This window comes from Grus americana, chromosome 2, assembly GCF_028858705.1.
Source record: "Grus americana isolate bGruAme1 chromosome 2, bGruAme1.mat, whole genome shotgun sequence".
NCBI classification, from domain to species: domain Eukaryota; kingdom Metazoa; phylum Chordata; class Aves; order Gruiformes; family Gruidae; genus Grus; species Grus americana.
This window is the reverse complement of record NC_072853.1, coordinates 144400082-144420830: the sequence shown is the minus strand read 5'-3', so window position 1 is coordinate 144420830 and position 20749 is coordinate 144400082. Positions and strand designations below refer to the sequence as shown.

At 37.8% G+C, this 20749-nt stretch overlaps 1 protein-coding gene across 4 annotated transcripts in view; it reads left to right on the top strand.

The window, feature by feature from the left end:
* Window positions 1-1139: 1139 nt before the first annotated feature.
* CFAP69 (cilia and flagella associated protein 69) overlaps window positions 1140-20749 on the top strand; it is a 28667-nt gene continuing 9057 nt past the window's right edge. Inside the window, exons 1-18 of one of the 4 annotated variants that reach the window (XM_054818485.1) lie at window positions 1140-1437; window positions 1771-1833; window positions 3179-3244; window positions 4301-4410; window positions 6355-6431; window positions 7823-7921; window positions 9239-9388; window positions 9591-9690; window positions 10717-10840; window positions 13408-13456; window positions 13541-13662; window positions 14138-14354; window positions 15222-15386; window positions 16649-16767; window positions 17223-17341; window positions 18404-18485; window positions 19437-19629; window positions 20250-20387. In XM_054818485.1, coding sequence (XP_054674460.1) covers window positions 1213-1437; window positions 1771-1833; window positions 3179-3244; window positions 4301-4410; window positions 6355-6431; window positions 7823-7921; window positions 9239-9388; window positions 9591-9690; window positions 10717-10840; window positions 13408-13456; window positions 13541-13662; window positions 14138-14354; window positions 15222-15386; window positions 16649-16767; window positions 17223-17341; window positions 18404-18485; window positions 19437-19629; window positions 20250-20387 — 2218 coding nt within the window. In that variant the 5' untranslated portion in view covers window positions 1140-1212. Of the gene's footprint in view, window positions 1438-1767; window positions 1834-3178; window positions 3245-4300; window positions 4411-6354; window positions 6432-7822; window positions 7922-9238; window positions 9389-9512; window positions 9691-10716; window positions 10841-13407; window positions 13457-13540; window positions 13663-14137; window positions 14355-15221; window positions 15387-16648; window positions 16768-17222; window positions 17342-18403; window positions 18486-19436; window positions 19630-20249; window positions 20388-20749 lie in introns of those variants that run through there. The other 3 variants (XM_054818487.1, XM_054818484.1, XM_054818486.1) reach the window with 3 other exon arrangements.

The window sequence follows — 20749 nt, the reverse complement described above, 5'->3', positions numbered from 1 at the left end:
TATTTTCCTATACAAGCTGTCTGGAGATTCAAACAGCTATCCCAGCATTTAATAAATTTATTCATGTATTAAAATTTTATTTGGAGCCACAGGAGTTAAAAATTACTTGTTAATGAAAACTGAGGTTGGTATCAGCAGTGCCCGCAGTCAAAGACCGGGGATGTGTGTGCGTCCAAAGTTGCATAGGTGCAACTTGTCCAAAGTGTATCCAAATCCTGCGAAGGGCCGGTGGAGTGAGCAGCTATCAGATGTCACGTCTTGCTGCAGCCACTGCTGGATACCCAGCTCTCTTCCTCCAGGTGTGGCCACCCAGCACAGTAAACCCAGCAAAGGGCCTGGTGCTCCTGGACAGTTTGGCATTGGCAGGCTCAGCCATGCTCCCAGCCTGGAGACAGCGTTTCAGAACACGACTGTATGGCCATTGGGTGTTCGTATATCCTCACAGGAGCAGCTGTGCTCACAGGTGAGAGATGCCGTAGCAAACCTAGTGATGAAAAATGTGAGCAAGTAGAAAATACCCAAATCCTCTTACGCTTCTGTCCCTGCCTTTATTACGTTCCAGGCATTAGTCATCTGTTTTGAATCGGTTTACACAGAGAAAAGGCTCCTTTCCCCTTCCTCTCCACAGCCAGGCTACCCCAGACAGGGCAGTCACGTCTGTGCTAGGGTTTATCATGGTGGTCTCTCATGGTGGATTTTTTCATGATCAAAAGTTATGGATCGACCAGCCTCTTTACCTGCTCTAGGTGATCCTGCTTGAGCAGGGGGGTTGGACTAGATGATCTCCAGAGGTCCCTTCCAACCTCTGCCACTCTGTGAATCTGATTCCCTCCAGCTCCCCAGCAAGTGGGAAAAGTCCAGCCTCTGTGCTGCACAGGGGTGGGGAAATGGATTTCTCACTAAGGAAGCGTTTTGTACCGGGGCATGAAATGGCATTACTGCTAGGGTGGAGGAGGGTATAAAACACGGTTGTCGCGGCAGGGCTGCAGAGATGTAGCACCGGGATGAGGCGCGAGGGGCAGGACTGGGGCCTGCAGGCCGTGGCGGGTGGGGGAGGGCACGGGGCGCACTGCGACACCCCGGCGGTCCCGCAGGCCGGTGAAAGCCGAGCTGCCCGCCGCCCCGGGGTGGGTGTGGGGGTGCCGGCAGGCGGAGCCGGCCCAGCTCGGCGGCCTGGGCCCCGGCGCCGGGAGGTGGCGCCTGCCCGCTCCCATGGCAACGGCGCGAGGCCGCGCTGGTGCCGCGGGCGGCCGGGCGGGCGGTGGTGTTGGGCCGGCCGGCACCATGTCCTCCCTGGCCGAGCCCCCCGCCTCACGGGCGCCCTCTCGCTCCCCGGCCCGCTCCCCCGCGCTGTCGCCGGCACCCGGCCCCTCTCGCTGCGGCGGGGAGCGGCGCAGGAACGCCTCGGACGCCGGCGCGGACCTCGGCGCCGTCCAGGTGAGCTCCCCCGCGGGCATGAGTGACCCGCCAGCCCCGCTGCCTGCAGCTGCCGCCGGCTGGGAGGCCCTGCCCTGTCCTGCCTGGTCTGCCCTGCCCTCCCTGGCCTGCCCTGCCCTGGCTTGGCCTGGTTTGTCTTGGTTTGGTTTGGCTTGGCTTGGCCGCTGTGTCGGGCTGAGAACAAGCCCTGGGTTGTGCTCTACACACAGCCTGGATTTACCCATCCGTGGGTAGATTCAGTGTGGTTCAACACGGCACTTTTACCTTTTAAGGTTTAAGCACTTTTTAAGCACAGTCTAAAAAAAAAAAAAGTTAAACGTGTGACTTTTCCAGGATACACAGTTAAGATCAGTGGATCTGAATCACGTCATCAAACTACTTCAAGATTCAGACTCAGTAAGTAAGCATGATACCTCACTGTTTCACTTACACGGGTAGTAATGGGGCTTAGAAAAATGTTCTATACAATTACTTTAATACCCAGATGACACTGGTAGCTGGGGCTACAGAGCACAAAGCTGAAGTATTTGTTCTAGTATTTGAATACTTCTTCTAAAGGTGGTCATCGTAATAGAGAATGGTATCGATGATGTTTTTATATTAAAAAATGTATATGACCCAGTATGTCCACACACAGGCACTTTTCAAAAAAAAGACAAAAGCACGTGCATTTATAAACTAGATGTGCAAAATTTCTAGCTCATCTGGGAGTTTTTGAGTGCTGAAACCTATAGCTGAGAAACAAATACATACAGAGTTACTAGAAGTATGTCAGGAATTTATGTAATTGTCCAAGTTAACTGCTAACATTTCTCCAAGGATGTGATTTTTAAAGGAAGGAGAAATATACAAAGTTCAGTGTTGAGGAACAGATCTGACTGCCTAGGCACACAGGACAGCATAATCTTGTGGACTTCCACAGATTGTTTTTGGTCTCCACAAGAAGATTTGGCAGACTAAATTCACTAAGCCATCAGTTATGTTTAATCTGAAAATCTAATAATTTATATTCTTAAAACAAGTACTTGATTAAACATACCACGTTTTAAATTAATGCCCCACAGAGAAGTAGTTCATGTCCTTTTTTGATACAGAGCTGATAGAATTAACTTAATGACTGAAGAAAAATGTGCTGGATTATGTTGTTTGCTGCTTCTCTAGAGAGTATAAAATATACGATAAAATGCCCTTAGGATTCTGGGCTTGTATATTCCTGAAACAACTTTCTGGTCTGCCTCAAGTTGCAGCGCTCTTGCCCAGCGTGGAGGTGCTCAGAAGAGCTGGAATGAATGCTGCGTATCACTGACACACCCTGACATAGCCTCATTTCAGTTGTTTGCAACTTTGAATTTGCAGGCCGTTTCCTAGTGGTGGCAGAGCTTCACTCTATAAGCCACTCAGATCGACGTTTTTATACGTTTATGTCACGGGTGATACAGGTTTGGTTTTCTTAGTTGTCTTTCACAGAATCCCAAAGAATTTAAGAAAAAGAGCCCAGATGTTTGAACAAAAGAGAGTTTTTAAAAGCCTCTTCAGTTACAAGAGCACAGACTCCATACTTAGAAATGAGGCTTGATTAAGGAGCTAATCCTGCTGCAAAGCACTTTCAGAATTTCATTGTGTCTTGTGATTTTTTAATCTGGTTTCCACTTTCATTTAAACTTAAAAGGGGATAAATATAATCATTTAATGTTCTAAGGCAAACTACAATTAAAACCTGCTTTTCATTCTTTTACTTAAGAACGATTTGGAAAAAGAGCAGCTGAAAATTCTCAAGAAGGTAATCAAGCGTTTTGAAAATGGGCTTGTATCCTTTTTGCTACTGTAGAATTCTAAAATCATAGTGTTTTATGTATGATAATACTCTGACTTTTCAGCAAAGCATTTTACAATGTGCTGTGCTTCCACATGGAGAGCAGTGATGGTCCACATACATTCTCCTCATTGGCCTTGTGCACACAGCAAGGTTGGTAGGTTAGCAAGATTCTTGGATGCTAGATTCATTTGCTACAAAATTCAGTAGGGGAATCTTACCTATACAGTGGTTGAAAGTGTTCAAAAGGTAATTGGTATACTTTCAACTCAGAATAGACAAGCATAATAATTGTCATTGCTTAAGAAGCAGCAGGTAAAATAGCAGTGACTTCCAGTGAGGAGACATTTTAAAGAATAAAGTCAGACTATCTGAAACTTTTTTTCATATTTACAGTACAAATTGAAAGCCTTCCAATAGTCAGAAGTACTATGGAGGGGATAGGCATATGGAAAAATGTGATTAATTTTGTACAGTTCAGCTAATTGCCACAGTGATTTAAGCTATCACATTACTTCATAACTGAATTGTGGCTAAGCACTTACAGGCAGTTTCCATGAGTCAGTGGATTGGTAGTAACTGCTCAGTCTCAGTAGTCTGTTCAGTTTTGATCTTGTGCCTCTACCCTAAATTAAATAATCTCAATATGTGTTTGGGTCCAGATTTTCAAACTTAGTTAGTCACTTGGGACTAGAGTAGGAAAAAATTTAAATACCTCAAGGTTGTCTCAGAATTTAGATGGGCAAATCTGACACTGTGATGTAAAAACTTTTCATCCTATATTTTTAGATATTCAGTGCTGAACTTCCAGTGAGTTCAGCTGATAAGGAAGCTAAATGACACTTGCAAGAGTTCTACTTCTGTAAAAGTAAGGCTGCTTCGAAAAGCCTAAGTATTGATACGTGCTTCATTTTAGACGTTTAACTTTGAAAGCATTGGCCTTGTTTTTTCTTGGTCATGTCTCTGAAGTATGATAAATAGAGTTTTCAACTTTTTCTTCAGATTCATAGCAGTACAAACAATCTGATTTCCTTAACTTCAAATTAAAAGCCCCTTAAGGATTTAGCACAAATAATTGAAATTCTTAACCTGTGTGCAGAAAAAATGAATGAACAAGAAGCTTTCACTGAGCCTTTATGTGAGCTTATTAAATTATGTGGGTAAGTACTTCAGCCCTTCTTTTAGAGATTTAAACACTGCTTATTAACATGTTCATACATTTTCTAAGGCAACTGACATACCCATACAGCATCTATCCACAAGGCATTTATATCTGCAAGGCATCTATTATGTCACCCTTCCTTTTCATTAACTGTGTTTTCTTCGAGTCCAATTTTTGCTGGCATGAAGGAGGGACCCATTTTAGCAGTGCAGTATCTGTGGAGTTACCTGTTACGTCTTTCAAAACTGTATTGTAATTGGCCCCAGCTTGCTTGGAAGCAAGATTCCCCAAGGTGTCTTATTGCCCGAGTAAGTAAGACTGCTGGCCTCAAAAGATTCAGCAGCTAAATCCTGCTACGTTTTGCTGTTTCAAACAAGTTCTCTAAGTGAGTTTATAAAACCTAAAGTGACACAAAGAGACTTTAATATCTGAAGGTAAGCTTTATGAAATGACAAGCCATATTGCAGAAGAGAAAGAACAACAACAATTGGAGGATTTGGGATTTATAATTACTTTAAAAACATATTGCATTAACTTTTGGGCATCTTCATTGCTATACTGTACCTTAAATTATTTTTAGAATAGAATTTAGGTGTTATCCACACTTGTCAATAGTTTTTCTCCTCAGTAAGTTACTTACGGAATGCTTGTAGCTACAGTTACTCTTGTATTTAATTATAATTGGATACAATAAGGAAGAGAAAAATTATGCCAGACAAAATGAGTCACATAGTAAACCAGATATTCAAATAGGTTTTTACATAGCTTCCTCTCAGCTGTTAGGTTTAATACACATAGAACTTACCAGCTGAAATCTCTTAGTTCCCTGAGCACCATCAGTTCTAGTGCTTTCCTTTGCTGCCACACAGTGGACAATAAGAAAATACATCACGAAGTTTCGTTTTCTTCAGTGTTTGGCAGAAGTGTTACAAAACTGAGAATGAGTGTATAAAGTCGAGAAAATGTAGTTGTGAGTAAGACTTTTTGTCTCTTACAGCAGTTCAGCAATAATTGTGGTTTCTACAATGAGTATATTTTGGAAGATTGCACCCTTGGGTTTTGCTTTAATTTCTGTATTATGGGAATTCCCCCACAATTCACTACTACTTCATATGACAAAGAGAAGCCTATAACTAGAGGGAGAGGGTGTTATTTAAAATATCCTTCTGGATATTAGAACTCTGGTGGTAAAATTTTCCACTCTTTCATAACTGCTTCTGTTTACCTGTCGTCTTCACACTTTTTTTTTTTTTAATGTCTGTTTCTTTTTCCCCATTTATTCCATTATTTGCTCTCTCATTTCTTTTTCTCTGGCTATGTTTACAGAGGTAAACCTGCCAGGAAGCCGCTTCTACACTGTGAACTGCAGAGACCTCAGCATAATATTTTAATGTTTACTGTTAGAGAATTTTTAGCACTTACATGTTTATGTCATACCTGAGTGTTTTGCTAATGTTATTGAATATTTCTTAATATCCTGTTTTTAAAAATAAATTTGTTGTTGGGCTATTTGGAGTCAGTTTATTGGTTTTATATTTTATCCATTTCAAGAATCTTGCCCAGGGATATGATCCTTTTTTTCCACCCCTGCACATGTCTATGCATAGTCTAGCTCTGCAATAGCCTGATGGTGCCTAGGTTCTAGGATTTAATCTTCCATGACATTTGTTTATTCAGTATTTCGTATTGCACCAAATATGAATTATGAAAAGGTTATCTATGAATATGTACCACTAATTGCCAAAATGCAATTGCCAGATTATGGAACTGGAACTTTCAGTGTAGAATCAGCATTGCAAAGAATGTATTTGTCCTGGGAAAAGTGTCCTTATTTGCAAAAAATGTCAAGGAGGGAGAGAAAAGCTAATGAGCTTTTCTGGCGATTTGATTAAATTGTTCTTCTGCAGCGTTTTAAGCATAGCTGTAATATTTCATTTTGCAGATTACCATTTCAAAAAAACAAATTATCTGATGAAGTAAGCTATTCCGTGGCAGTTTCAAAATGTATTGCGCAACTGGGTGAGTGTAAACTGATATGCCACAATAAAATTATTATTATGCCATAATAAAATTAACTGTATTATTAGCGCAATTTTAATTGCTTGTTACCTCCTTAGTAAATGAAAGTAATTTCTTTCAATTCTTCAGTCAATCCTCTGTGCTTTTTAGTATTAGAAACTATTCTTATTTTGCTGTGCAGCTAACCTGCAGATTAGCTAGCGGAATTACCCATTTGCCAATGTCAGAAGCTATGTGAGGTAACTTTATCAGTTGAAGAACTAAATGTGTCTATAGCCTGTTTCATTTCATTTTGCTCTGAGAAACTGCTGTATTACTATAGAGGTTGGAGCGTGGGATAAGGGGAACATGTATCTTTCCTGCTTTTTTGAAATTAAATGGAAGAAACAAGTGAGAAGGAGGAACTCCTGAATCCTAGCTCAAACCTTCAGAACCCAAAAGCCTGAGACCTGTCACCTACAAAAGCAAGATACAAGTCAGTTTAGTGCCGTGCCTTACTAGGAGTAGCGCTTTCTGACTTCAGCCTCCTGCTGCATCTGAGCCATGAGCTTCTATCTTTCAGAAATCTGTTTTAACAGAGCTGTTGAGGAAAAGGTGTCAAAGGCATGTCTTAATGTCACTGGACCTCTTAGTACCAAAATATCTTTTTATAACCTTGCATGTCACATTTGTGATTTTCAAAGAAAATACTGCAAGCACTGTAGGTCGAAAAGATTTCAGAATAAAGTGGGAGTGATATATCAGCTCACTTAATGGTAAGATTTAAATGGTAAAGAGGTAGCCCAATCAGCCTGTCACACATGAAAAGATTATCCTTGAAATGGGTGAGAAAAAAATATTTTTAGAAGTCTTTATTTTCACAGATCCAAATAGATAGCATAATGGCCTCCTGGTTTCAGATAGTTCCAGACTAGCTTTAGAGTAGCATGTCCAAAAAGACACTAAGATCTAAAAGATTGTTTATATTACCCGTGTTAGGCACTGGTAGCTCTCAATGGAATTCTCTTTATCTTGTGGAAAAGGATCTGTTTCTGTGTTCCCTTTATGTCATATCGTGTCTGCTAGAAGAAGAGTTTCTGACATGGTAATCATGACAACAGCCTAATGTAGTAGCTTTCTTCTGAATCCCACAACTTCTGGAATAACATCCAGTCTCTTTCAAGGGTCTGTAGCCATAAAGCAGTGGAGGTCACTTTCTGATAACATTATGCTACTCCTCCAAGACCCCTTTGTCCTCTTCGGTATTTTATAATCAAACTTTGCATGAAATAACAGTTTTGTAGGGGGTATGACCAAAGGAAACACTAAATACTGTAAGTAGAAGTGTTAAGATTACTTTCTAAAAAAAAATATAAACTTTGTAAATTACATTTTTATTCTGTTTCTGACAGGTTATTTGATGAGGGTGCCAAGTTCTCAAGTTAGAATTCAAATCTGTAAGTGTGTTGTTAGCTTTTATAATGTGGAGCTGCCAAAGAAACTACCTTCAGGTAAAGCACAGTATTTTCAAATATCACAAGAAATCAAGTGTTTATAATCCCAGCTACTTTGAAATGGCTCTTATAATTAGCTCTGGATTAATTTTTCTTTATAACTATAGTTACTGTATCTCATATATTAAATAAATAACATTGGCAAATGTGCAGTTAACATGTTTTTATAGAAATGCATACTCAAAATCTGAAATTAGTACAATGTACAATGAATTCATTATTACACTTACAGGATTAGGATTTAATAGTGTCCAGAAAATGTGAAGTGGTCATGAGTTCTCTGAAACGTGGATAATGGAGGAAGAGTAGTTAGGTTCAGAATTATAAGAAGAAAAATGTAATTTTCAACTTTGTATATGTAGCCTGGAGAGAAGCAGGTCTGGTTTCACTTGTGGTGCTTGTGAGGGATAGATCTGAGCCTATCTAAGTTTGATTGAATTCATATTATATGGACATGTTTGAGCATAGCTGTAGGCTTTGAATAAATTGCGTGACTTGTCTCTGCAGAAAGAGGCTGATGATGCCTGCATATGAGCTTAGGCATGATACTGTAGTGTTATACATAGGTATGCAAACTGCAATCGGAATCCAAAGTTTGATCCTGCAGAGTTCTCCTACCTATGAAGTCATACCTATTTAGACCCTATCAGAGTTTATGCTGAACATGCTAAAACTCTCTTCACTATGTGCAATATTTGCATTTATCAATCCTGCATTTCATGTCATTGATATATATATAAGCTATTTAAGATAAACTTTACTTTTATGAGTTAGCATATATAAGTATAAATTTCTTTTCTCAGTGCTTTCCCTTCCCCCGTAATTCAGTCATGAAGTACAAATTTCCATATGCATGGACAAAAGTAGAAACAGGGACACATTAGAAAGTCAAGTTTATAAATCAAAGGTTGGATTGACATATTTTAAGTAATATAATAATAGAAGGCATTAATTCTGCAGTGAATAGGCTATAGAAGAGAACTAGGTCCTGCACCAACAACTTATTGCATGACCTGAAGGTGGTTTTTCTGCTTGTTCTTTCATTCTGTAAATTCTAGGAAGCAATTAATTTGTTTATATAGCATTTTAGTCTTCCTGAAGGTAAGTCTGTTGGATATGCTTGAGGCACTATTAATACTCAGATATAAGAAAAGCAGCTGTTGTTGTTGATTAGATTTTTTCTTCACTTGGTTTTAGGACTAAGGAAATATGATACTCAGTTCTCAGTCCTTTAATGAGAAGGGATGAATATTTTATGAAGTAACCAAAATTCTGAATATTTACTGCATTATAACTAAAGCTATTTATGTGCAGGTTACCAGCCAACAAGTGCAAACTATAAAATTCAGATGGCTGAATTAGGAGGATTAGCAGAAACTCTTGTTTTGTCACTGGCATTAGTTGAAAATCGACTTACTGAGAAGTTGTGGGTACTTAAAGCTCTCCAGTATCTCTCCAGCTCTGGTTAGTACAAACTGTTCTTTCAACAGTCTCATTACCTCTGTTCTTAGATCATTTGTTCTCTGAACATGCCTAAAACAATTATTGACCTACAGGGAATTAATAATTCAGATTTTCATAATTTCAGGAGTAAATTGCAGACTTATGATGAAGGCCCAAGCAGCCAGCAGACTCTGTTTGTATCTAAATGGTGTTGATCCCTCAGGACAGCTGGTGTTCCGCTCCTCAGAAATCCTATGGAACCTGTTAGAAAACACCTCAAAAGAAGAAGTTGTTAATCAGCTTAGTAGCTTGGAATGTGTACAGTAAGTACGAGGGAGCATTTTATGAATTAGTATTATAATTTTGGAGACATCTAAAGCATTGCTGTTGTGTAGCATTTTGTTTGAAATGAATTGAGAGAAAATACGAAAGGGAAATAGAGGTCTCTCATTAAGTCTTCATTAAGTTTTCAGTATTAACACACCTGATTCTCCAAAATGGAAGCACTACCACGTCAGACCTCAGAGCCAAGCAGCCTGTGATTTAGACCCCTCAGGCATCTGTTTCTGTTTCAGCAAGTTAGATAGCACTGTGGGCTGTGAGACGCCAGAAAATTATATAGGATATGAGAGGTGCCTGCCAGGTAGCTTACAAACTTGGTGGCCAGGGTCCAGCTAAAAGCACATCCATTCAACTCCAAAACTATATTATTGTCGAGCCTCTCTATTTCATGAACACAGCAGTCTACCACTGGTTGTTTCTGTTACAAGGCAAGATGGAGATCAAGGTGCTCTGCTGCATAGTGCAGGAGGTATAGCTCTAGCTACTGCTTTGTATGATGAAAAAGTTAATGGCACCGTTTTCAAGCTCACATGTTAGGCTTGGTAGGGCAGTATTTCGGCACTGTTGAAATGCTTATGCTATAAACTTAGTAGGAAATTCTGTGCTATGATACACAAGGCGTAGTTCTAGATCCCCTGCTGGAGTAAATAAGAGGTTCTCCCTTAGTGAGTTAGTTAACTATTTAGAATTAGATCATTTCTTCTCAATAATCATTCAACAACATCCAGTTACATGCTTGAGTAAATACTATATCTTTCTATAAATTAATTATAACACATTGGAAGATGCAGTTTGTAATACAAGCACCTTGCGTATATGCTTAAATTGGATGTCTAGTGGTACACATAAGAATCCATTTCATAATGAAGTTTTAAGTGATTTCTCTTGCAGTTAAACCCTAAGGCTTTGAAAAGTATGACGCTGAATGAGGAGGATTCGTGTACCTAGAGCTGTCTAAAATGAGAATATGAAAGGAAAAGGTAAAATCCATTTCACTTTCTTTTAAGTGCTTTGAAAGAAGTATTTGTAGACCTTCTCATGCATGGTTTCCGGCATTATGATCGTCAGCTACGGAATGACCTCTTGGTGATTGCCACATTACTAGCTGAAAACCCTGCAGCACCTATGATTGTAAGTATTTATAGTTATATTCCAGAGACTAGTAACTTATCCTTTGCTATTATATACTCAGTATTTTCCCCATTAGGGTTCTAAAATTTGTTCTACTCTGTCTCCAGTGCTTTTCTCTTTCTTAGATTTGCTGAGCAAGAAACCATTTTTCTTTCTGCAATTCCCTTTACATCAAAGAGACTTCAGATCTGTAGGTTGTCAGCGTGGAGTCCTAACATCAACCTTCTTTGATACTTAGAAAATTGAGCTAATGCTATTCATGTGCAAAAGTTAACATTAACTCCTGTGCTCTTGTACAGATTCTCAGATGTGCCATTCTGTTACAGTGAGTTTTGCACTAAATCTCATTGGTTGTTTGAAGATGTAGGAGTACAGGCTATATTCAGACAGCCCAAATTCAACTGAAGTATATGTGCTTTATAACCAGGAACAAGAAGGTTCCTCCAAAAATCAGCTCAGAAGCTCTAAATAAGATGCTGAGAAAATAATTACTTCGATCCAGTCAATAAGAGGCACATACATTGTTTCTAAGACTAGGTCACCTAAATGTAGACAGCACTATCATGACTTGCCTAAAAATGTAGATGACTCATTCTTCTGTAATATTCCAGAATTTTTATGAGGAAACTGCATGGAAGTTAACTTTTTGCAGTTGTTAATATTCTTTTACTCTCTTGTTTTACAGTTGAGATTTAGAACTTTAAATTGTGACATACATAATGAATAATTAAGCAATCAAATTCCTGCTTATGTAGTCTATCAGCTGTTCAGGAATGAATTACTTTCAGGGAATTCATTTCTCAACTTGAGTACAAGTTTCCCAATTGACTGTATTACTAAATAGATTTTATAGTCTGTAATGAAGATTACAGATTTTTCATTCGAGCTTTCCACTGTATCGCTAACCATTATGAAATGTCTATTATACTATTGCAGCAACATACTTGATGTCTAAAACATTCAAATTTTTTATCTGGCTGTAGAAACAGGGCAGTTTTTTCCTACAAGATAAATAACCAGGACATATTATTTTAATTCCTTATATTACAAGGAAGACAAATTGTTTCAATACAAGGAAGAAATGAAAATGTTTTAATTTAGGTTCTCTGATCTCAGCCTCCCTAGAGATTTTACTTCACTTGTGGCGATAAGGTACAAAGTGTAAATATCAGGTAGACAAAAACATCAACATTACCATTGAATCCTGTCTTGTAGATAATACCAGAGAAATTTTCATCAGAATGTTCTCTGTTTTTCTTAATATACTATCCAAGCAACTTCAGAAAACTCAGTCTTGTATTTAATGTAATTCAGAAATCAACACGGGAATCTGAGCCTTTGAAAAGGAAAGTAATTTTCTCACCACAAGTAAACTGGAAAATATATGTAAAGTAAAGCTTATAATGATATTAATTATGATTATCTCTGTGTTAGAACAAAACTATCTGTTTGGTAATTGCTTACTGGTTCCCATCAGAATTTAGTACTGCATTCATCAGCAAGGAGAAAACATTAAGAAGTTTGAATGTTGTTTTTTTATTTAACCACTTTGCCATGGCTTTGTGCAGAGAATATAGATACCATAGAGACAAAAACTAATAGGCAATATAGTGTGTGCTTCAATATTTTCTTTAAAATTACTTTTGCAATTTTTTTCTGATTGTTAAAATCATGTGTGTATATGCTAACTTCCAGAACTAGGCTGAACAAATCTGAGCACAGATTTTTGGAGATGCATCTAAAAAGCTGCTGCAAAACTAATAGAACCACTTGATTCTGTGGGGATGTCTGTGTAGCATTCTGTGAGCTCTGCCCCTCTTGGGAGCTGGTGGAAGGTTCTGTGGTGGCTTTGCTGAGGCTAAGCTAATGTATTTTATTGCTTAAGAAGAGCAATGTCCTGGTAACCATGGCTTCTAATCATCTCGGAAACAAAGCTCTTTTGCCTCTAATGTGCTGCGTACACACCTCCTGGCCTTCGTCCTATCCGTAGTTACCTTAGACATAATTGTCCATTAGGTCTCTAGGAGCTGTGAATTAAAAGATTTTATTTTCTGAGTTTTTAACATGTAATATTTGTACATGCATGTTGCTTATGCATGCAGTTTTCATGGTGCTTACTTGTAAATGCACTGAAGTTCAATATATTCAAGTGTATTAGTAGACACAACTGAAAGCACAAAATTGTATGTACTGATGACCCTGATGTATAAACTTACATGTGCAAAAATGCATTTTAAAAACCCCAACTTTAACAGTACCGAGAATACAGTTTTCTTGTGTGGTAGATTACAGCAGTGAATACATGTGTTTGGGACTTCTCCATACCAATTCAGTCTTGTACTGAATGACACATGGGTTTAACTAATTGTACCCTTAGGACTGTAGTTAGTTATTATTGTACAATGTCCAAATGGTCGATCTCTTCTTTGATAAAATTCTGTTTATTCTGCCATAGCATACATTAAACTCTGTGTTCTGAAGAAAAAAGCAAAACTAAAATTAAATCATAAGTCTTAATTTCACTGCAATTTAATTTAATTAATGTATGTTTTTTGAACTCCTATTAGGAAAGTGGATTTACAAAGCTGTTAATAGTACTTGCAACATTATCTGAAGGTAAGAGATTTCATACTGCATAATTATACTATTTTTACTTTTAATGATGATTTTTTTGTAACTTATCTACAATTTCCTTCATAGTTAAAATTCCCAATCCCTTGGTAAAAGGTCTTAAACTTACCTACTCTTATGAGGACTTCGAGATGAAGAAGTTACTATTTAATTTAATAGGAGTCTTATCTAAAGACCCATGTGCTGTACAGGTAAGTTGTAACAGAACAGAAGATACAGTAAGCCAAAAAAAAAAAAAGAATCACAGGAATATTATTTCGCTGTCCATCTGGCATAGTCCAGTAGACTGAAATCAGCTGTTCTCCAAATCAAGAATTCATACATAACTTCAGACCAAGTCCTGCTGTTTGAAAGCAGCATATAGTTTCTATTTTAGGAGAGTTACAAACTTAGACCATGCTAGGAAAATTAGCTGACAACTGACTGCAAAGCATTATTGAAATACATGTGAAGAACATAATAAAGTTTAACAAACCACAGTCTGTGGGAATGCTACAGAATGTAAACCGAGTTTGTCTGTACTTGTAGCGTTCATGACACACTTTCTCAATAAAAAATAATTTTGTTCGTGTAGGACAGATAAAGTTGACTCATTGCTTTAGATTTTTCTTATTTGCATGTGAAAACTGTAAACTCTCTCTCTCCCTCTTTGTCTTGTCTCTGCAGCTTCTCAGTGAAAATGATGTGATGCCAGCTTTGCTTTGTTATGTAAAACCCAGTCAAAAGCCTGGATTTCATGACTGGTCTGCTGCCCAATATGAAGAATTACAGCTTCATGCAATTGCTATTTTAGCTTCAGTGGCTCCCTTGTTAGTAGATAAATATTTGTCCTGCCAAGCAAATACTCTTCTCCTTGTGTTTCTAGAATGGTGTATAGGCCAAGGTCAGTAGATGCTTATGGCTTTCAGAGAGAGTAACCTCAAAACACAACTCAGATGGGCTTACTTTCCTTGACAGGAAGCAAAAATGTAAAACACTTGAAGTCAGAATGATTCTTTTTCAATAGGTCACTTAGGAAACTAATCTTTCTAAAAAAACAACCTTTTTTTTTTTCTACTGCAAGATAAGCTGGTGCCCCATTCCCTGTTTACCACTATCTTGGTGTTCCTACAGTTGTGTGGGCAGCCGCACATCTCTTCTGCCCGTGTTTTAAGCTAGTCAGATACACTTACTGTGGCAACAAGTCCAACCAGTAATTCCTGCCGTGAGGCAGAACACGTTAACTCTGTCATAGAGCTGAACACAGTAAGACAGCTTCCAGACTACAGCTAGCTTGTGGCTGTCAGCTAAGAGTATGGGCTAAGCAAAAAGATAACTAACTCTACCCAATTTCATGGACTAGCTTTCTGGGGATGGATAGTTTTCATCATAAAATTGATAAGTTTTCCTAGGAAGAATTTTTCGTTTCGGTCTAATGGACATGTAAAGGTTAATATTACATGTCATGCTAGAGAACATACTTTGAGTTTTGCAGACTGCTTATTAACCTAGTAAGGTTAAAAAAAATTGTTGTAGTAATTTTAAATGTTCACCAAAATCATAGCTTTCTTAGGAATGTAAAAAGTATAGCCCTACACAGAAAGGCTTATTACTACATGGTTTTAACCATGAAGCCTTTCTAACAGTAAGGGGGGTTTTTTGTTTGTTTTTAGCTTACACTGACAAGCCTATACTTTTTTTCCTGAGCATATTATTATTCTGAACATACACTGTCTGCCAAAAAAAAATACTCACTGTGATTGCTCCACAGATCCTTTCTTTGGTCAAGGTAACAGTTTCCATGGAACAGGTGGTCGTGGCAACAAACTTGCACAAATGCGCTACAGCCTGAGAGTGCTGAGATCTGTTGTGTCCCTTTATGATGATACTGTGAACCTTAATTTGTGTGACCAAGGAGCAATTAGCCAGCTATTGGGTAAAGCACAATTTGTATTCCTGTACTTAAATTAGTACATTTTTGCTGACACTAAGAATGTTCGTGCTTTTTTTGTCTGCTCTGGTTTTAGTGTGTTAGTCCTTTGACTGCTGAAAAACTAAAAAACCTCAAAACAATCCAAGGTGTAATTGATTTGATTTTGATTTTTGTTACACTTTAACACACAGACTTGAACAAATAAGCAAAACAGCTGTAAAAGCCTAGGTGTTTAGTTTCCGAGTGAAAGCTGCCCTTTCTCCCTTTATTATACTACATTTGTTACATCGTATTTTCATTGTGGTAGCCCCTAGGAACTCTAGCCATGTGTCTTGTTCTACCTAAGTCTATTATGGTATTGCTTTCCACAACTACTCTTTAGAGTAGAAGAAAATTAATAACAATGTACTTTTAGATGAATAACATAATGAAGAATAAAAGCACAATAACTGCTTAACCATTGCTCCTGCAATTTTAGAGCATTTTCTTGTTCAATAACACATACCTACTGTTACATTTGGGTTTAAATTCCAATACACACTGGTTTAAGTTCTTTTCTTACAGTAATAAAAAGTTTCCAGTACTCTGAAAGAGTCATACTGGCAAAAATAAAATAGGTAAGATCCTTTGGAATTCAAAGAGTATGTTCTAATAGCCTAGAAATAAAAGATTTTGTATCCTCAGTTGAAGGTTGAACTCCAGTGGAAACTTACAGATTTTAGTGAAAGCAAAATTAACGCTCTACCTTACATAACAGATTCAAGTAAATTTTCTTACTCTGGGGGAGTTCTGTGTCTGAATGTCCCCTTTCACCTAGTGGTTCCAAGGCTGATTTTTGCAGCAGTGGTGGTATTTTTCTGTCTCTCCCACGTTTCCACTGTCAGTACAAATGTTTGTGAGCCTGTACAGTAGAGCAAATCAGTAAGTACACTGCCTTTTTTTCTAAGCGTTCCTTAACTCAGATCAGTTCCCTGAATTCATTGCACTGGCACAATACAAGGAGCAGCACAGAGACTGAACAAGGAAGAAGTCAGTGCAAGCTGCTCTCATTAACTCTGTCACCAAGAGTAAAGTCCATGAAACTACAGCATCAGAATGCTGCACTTCTGTAAACTATTATAAAACACAGGAGATAAAACTGAACAGCATAAGTAGATTCCTTTAAAAATTCCTTGATATAGATTTTTTTTTTTAAATCAGCAGCTGTAATAGAATTCTGACTTGTGTATAGGACATTAACATGTATAAACTATATTCATTTATAGACATCCTAAAGTATGCAGCAAACAAATCTAAAGAGAAAGAAGATGCCATTCTACTGGAAATCCAAGCTGATATATTATTTCTTTTGTCTGCTCTCTGTGAAAATGATCTCCACAGAAAGGTATGTATCTTTCTACCTCATACTGTGAAGAAAATGTCAAAACATGGTATATTTCCACTTAAAGGATGCCACTTTTTTTTTTTAAATGCAAAAGTAGATGTCAGCTCTAGTTCATCGCTAACAAGACAGGTCTGCTAGCTGGTTTCTGTGACAGTGGCAGTTAAAATGCAAAATCAATCAGAAATCCACTAGGAAGTGTCTCACGTATTTAATTGCTAATTTACATGATTTTTACTTGAATATATGAAAGTGTGTTAACGAATGAGCAGTTTGGAAAAACTGAAAATCTCTTTTTCTTACGTATATCGTAAGGAATATATTCTGCTTCAACAAGTAGGCCAAATTTATTACAATATAAATAGTTAATTTTTTCAATTTCCTTTGTATTTTCTGATACGTAGCTATTTAGTATGTATTGTTTAAGAAACATATTGCTTTAATTAATGTTTCAACAGGAACTCTTCAGCTATGAAGGAGTGGATATACTTATCCCATTCATTCAGATGGATCCAAAGAAGTTATGTAGCGGATTAGGCCACAATTGTCTCCTCTTCAGTGCACTCGACTGCTTGTGGTTAGTAAAGTATTTTAACTGCAGTAACTCTTAAAACTTGTCAAGTCTTGTATTTTTCAGGTCTGCGATACTATCTGCCTTTCTCTGCACATAGAGGCCTTTCTTCTATTTAAGAAGTACAAAAATCCTTCATACAATCTGACTAATTAAAAATCATATAAAATAAATGGAATATTCTTCATGTATTCTCTTCTAAATAGGGGTTCAGTATAACAGCCTAACTCCCCACACAGAGTGACCTCCTGACATGCAGAGTTACTTAAGACTTTCTGAGACGTGTATGGTTAGAATCTGTAAATAACTTCAGAGAAGTAAGCAGAAGGCAAGAATAGACCAATCTTAGCTAAAAACTGTGTAAGCATAAGAAGAAGTGTTTGTAAACTGGCTATATTGGGCTAGAAATATTAAAGATTGCCATCAGAGAATGCCATTACATGGGAGGATAACCAAAAGTTAATTTGTTTGAATGCAGGGGTTGATAAATGCATTGAAAGCCAAATGATATGTTTCTCTTGGAGAAAAGACTGATGTGGGAGATGCCTTCAGTTTCTATGTTAATGACCGTAAGTGAGGAAATAAGGAAGCAATAGCAACATGAATGCTGGTTTTATGATCATTTTAAGCTGGGAGAAGCAAACACTGTTGCCAAAAACCCAGTCTTGCTTGTCTCACCCCTTTGATTCTGCTGGCAGTAATAGTCACACAGCCCTGCAATAAACCAGATCAGGGACATGGTCTAGCTAAATTTTAGCCTCTTTTACTGAGCTAGTTTTAGTTCAAATCCATATTCTAATCCAATTCATTGTGAACCTGCCAAATTTCTTGGGCTGCTACAAGGAAGGTGTGCCATCTGCAAGAGGAGAAAGAGCAGTCAAGTAGGGTGTATTTAGTTATACAGTGTCAATGAAAAGGCATGTGAAACATGATTTTTCTAGTCCCTGAAGGTATGAAGCGTATTGCATACCAAATATATTTATGCAATTCAGTAAAATAAATAAAATGCTTGTAGAATGTTCTAAAGCATAAAAATGTTTCTACACAGTGAAATTATTTCTGTTTAAGGTCCTGTGTCATTGGATGTTACATTGCAGAGGATTATTTTCTTGAAAAACAGGGCATTTTTCTCCTTCTGGATTTGTTGGCAGTAGGTATTTTTATTATTGTTACAGAATGAGAGAGTAGTAAAACAACGTGGAAAATTGCATTATTTTTGTTACAGTATCTCCTAAGACTATTATAATACTAACAAAAAGACCAATCTATGTAATTCCCTGAGTTAGGGAGGTAGTCACACACCAGGATATCTGCTCAGAACTGATTGTATCTTTTTTAAAAATAAGTATTTAACAGAGGGAGTTTTAAATTTACCAAAAACATACTCTTTTTAAAAAGAAAACTCAGATTCTGCTCTTATTTTGGATGACATCTCTGTTTAGAAAAGCACCTCAGTTCTTACTTCATATTGAAGTTAGTAAGAGCAGAGTTAGTATATGCTTTAAGGCCTTAAAAGTTGTTATGTTTAAAGTTACTTTGTACATGTATGTACAGCTACTTTTATGGGTCTTGGACATAGAACTGGCACAGGCATTTCACCTCTCACAAAATAAGGATGCACCTTCGTTGTTTCATTCCCTCTCATTCTCGCCAGTCTTATTGCCAGCCTTTGATGCCCTTGCAGTGCAAGGCTGCAGACCCTTCCCTACTCTCAGCTGCTGCTAAAAGATCTGGCCACAAAATAGAACGGGTGCTGTGTGGTACCGCTCAGCCGCTGCCTTCAGAGCCTTAGTTGTAGTACATTCTCCCACATGGGAGCATGGAGGCATGTATACAAAACCTAATATGTAATTCTACACACAGGTATGCGCATCTTACATGATCCTACACTCATTCCCCTCATGTTCCTTGATTTATGGAACTTTGCATGGCAGGATTCCAGAAACTTGAAAGATTTACAAGTTTATCCAACAGTTTTGTGCAAATAGTTGTGATGTGCAGTTACTTGATTGCATATTATACAATTTCTCTGGTTTTTTGAAGGTTGACATCACTGTGTTTTGAACAGTTTAAAACATTTTTTCCTTTTCCTTTCACCAAGTTAAAGCAAAAGAACCTGTACAATATAATTCTTGGAATCTTGGTTGAATTTTGTGACAACCCTAAAACCACTTCGCACATCAGTACCTGGCGAGGGGAGAAAGATCAAACAGCAGCTAACCTTCTAATACAGCTATGGAGACAGGAGGAGTTGGAGCTAGGAGTCAAACGTGATCGATATGGAAGGATTGTTGGTAAGTTTTATGATGCATGTGAAACTGTGAGCAGTTCCACTGAATAAAGTAAACCAAAGACACTATTTGCTTTTGCAGTCTGAATCCTGATGAAAGTAAATAACAATATTTATAGCTTTATGCTGTAGTTCTTACCAAACCCCAAATACCTTTTATCTATTTCGTTTCGAGTCTGGCCACTAGATGGCATTTTCTACCTCAGCTGGGAATGACCCAGGTAATGAACAGAGCCATGACTAGTATCCTGAACAGCTTTTCTAATGCTGGACAGTTAAACTACTTAATTTCTTCCACAAAGGGCATTGTGGTTTGTTATATGTTGTAAAAAAAAAGTAAGGAGAGCACTATGTTCTCACAAATCTTTAGTCGTGCTAATTAATGTTTCCTGGCCCACATTACGTTCACATTCCTGGCCAAACTATCCAAATTATGTACGTAGTGTCTGCAAAGTAAGATGGAACTGTTGTCTTTTGGAGGAGGCATCACAGAAACGAATATGTTTGTTTGCTAAAGATCCTCATACTTCATTACATAGATAGAATTTCCTCTCAGTTTAGTAGCTTTGGGAACATACTACCTCTTCATTCTTTTACCCTGGTTTTGTGTTTTGAAATTATTAGACATGAAGAAGCCTATTGCTAGCAGCTTTCAGCAACAGCAAGAGGTCATCCCCATGCCTGCCAACTGTCCCAGCTTTGCCATCGTGGAAATTTCAGAAAACATACGGGCAAAACTTTATTCATTATTGTGCAAGCTAGGTAAGACAAGTCAATTGCCTTGTCAATGTCATATTCGTCATGAAACTGAACTTGTTCACTGGCAATCAATAAAGTCACTATAAAAAAAAAAAGTCAAAGGAAACTTTGAGATGCATCATCAACACTTAATAGATGCTTGCTCATCCTGTTCTTAAAAGTCCCTATTGATAGGGGATCTCAGGACTTCCCCAGTACTTTGCTGCCCCTACCATTAGGAAGAGTTTTCCTAGAATTAAACCTAAGATTTGCTTGAAACTTTCTGTAATTTGTTTTCCCACGCACAATATCTCTTTCACATATTTTAACACTTTTATATTTAATTTTATTTCCCTAGATTAAGAAATACTACTTTCTGCAGATGT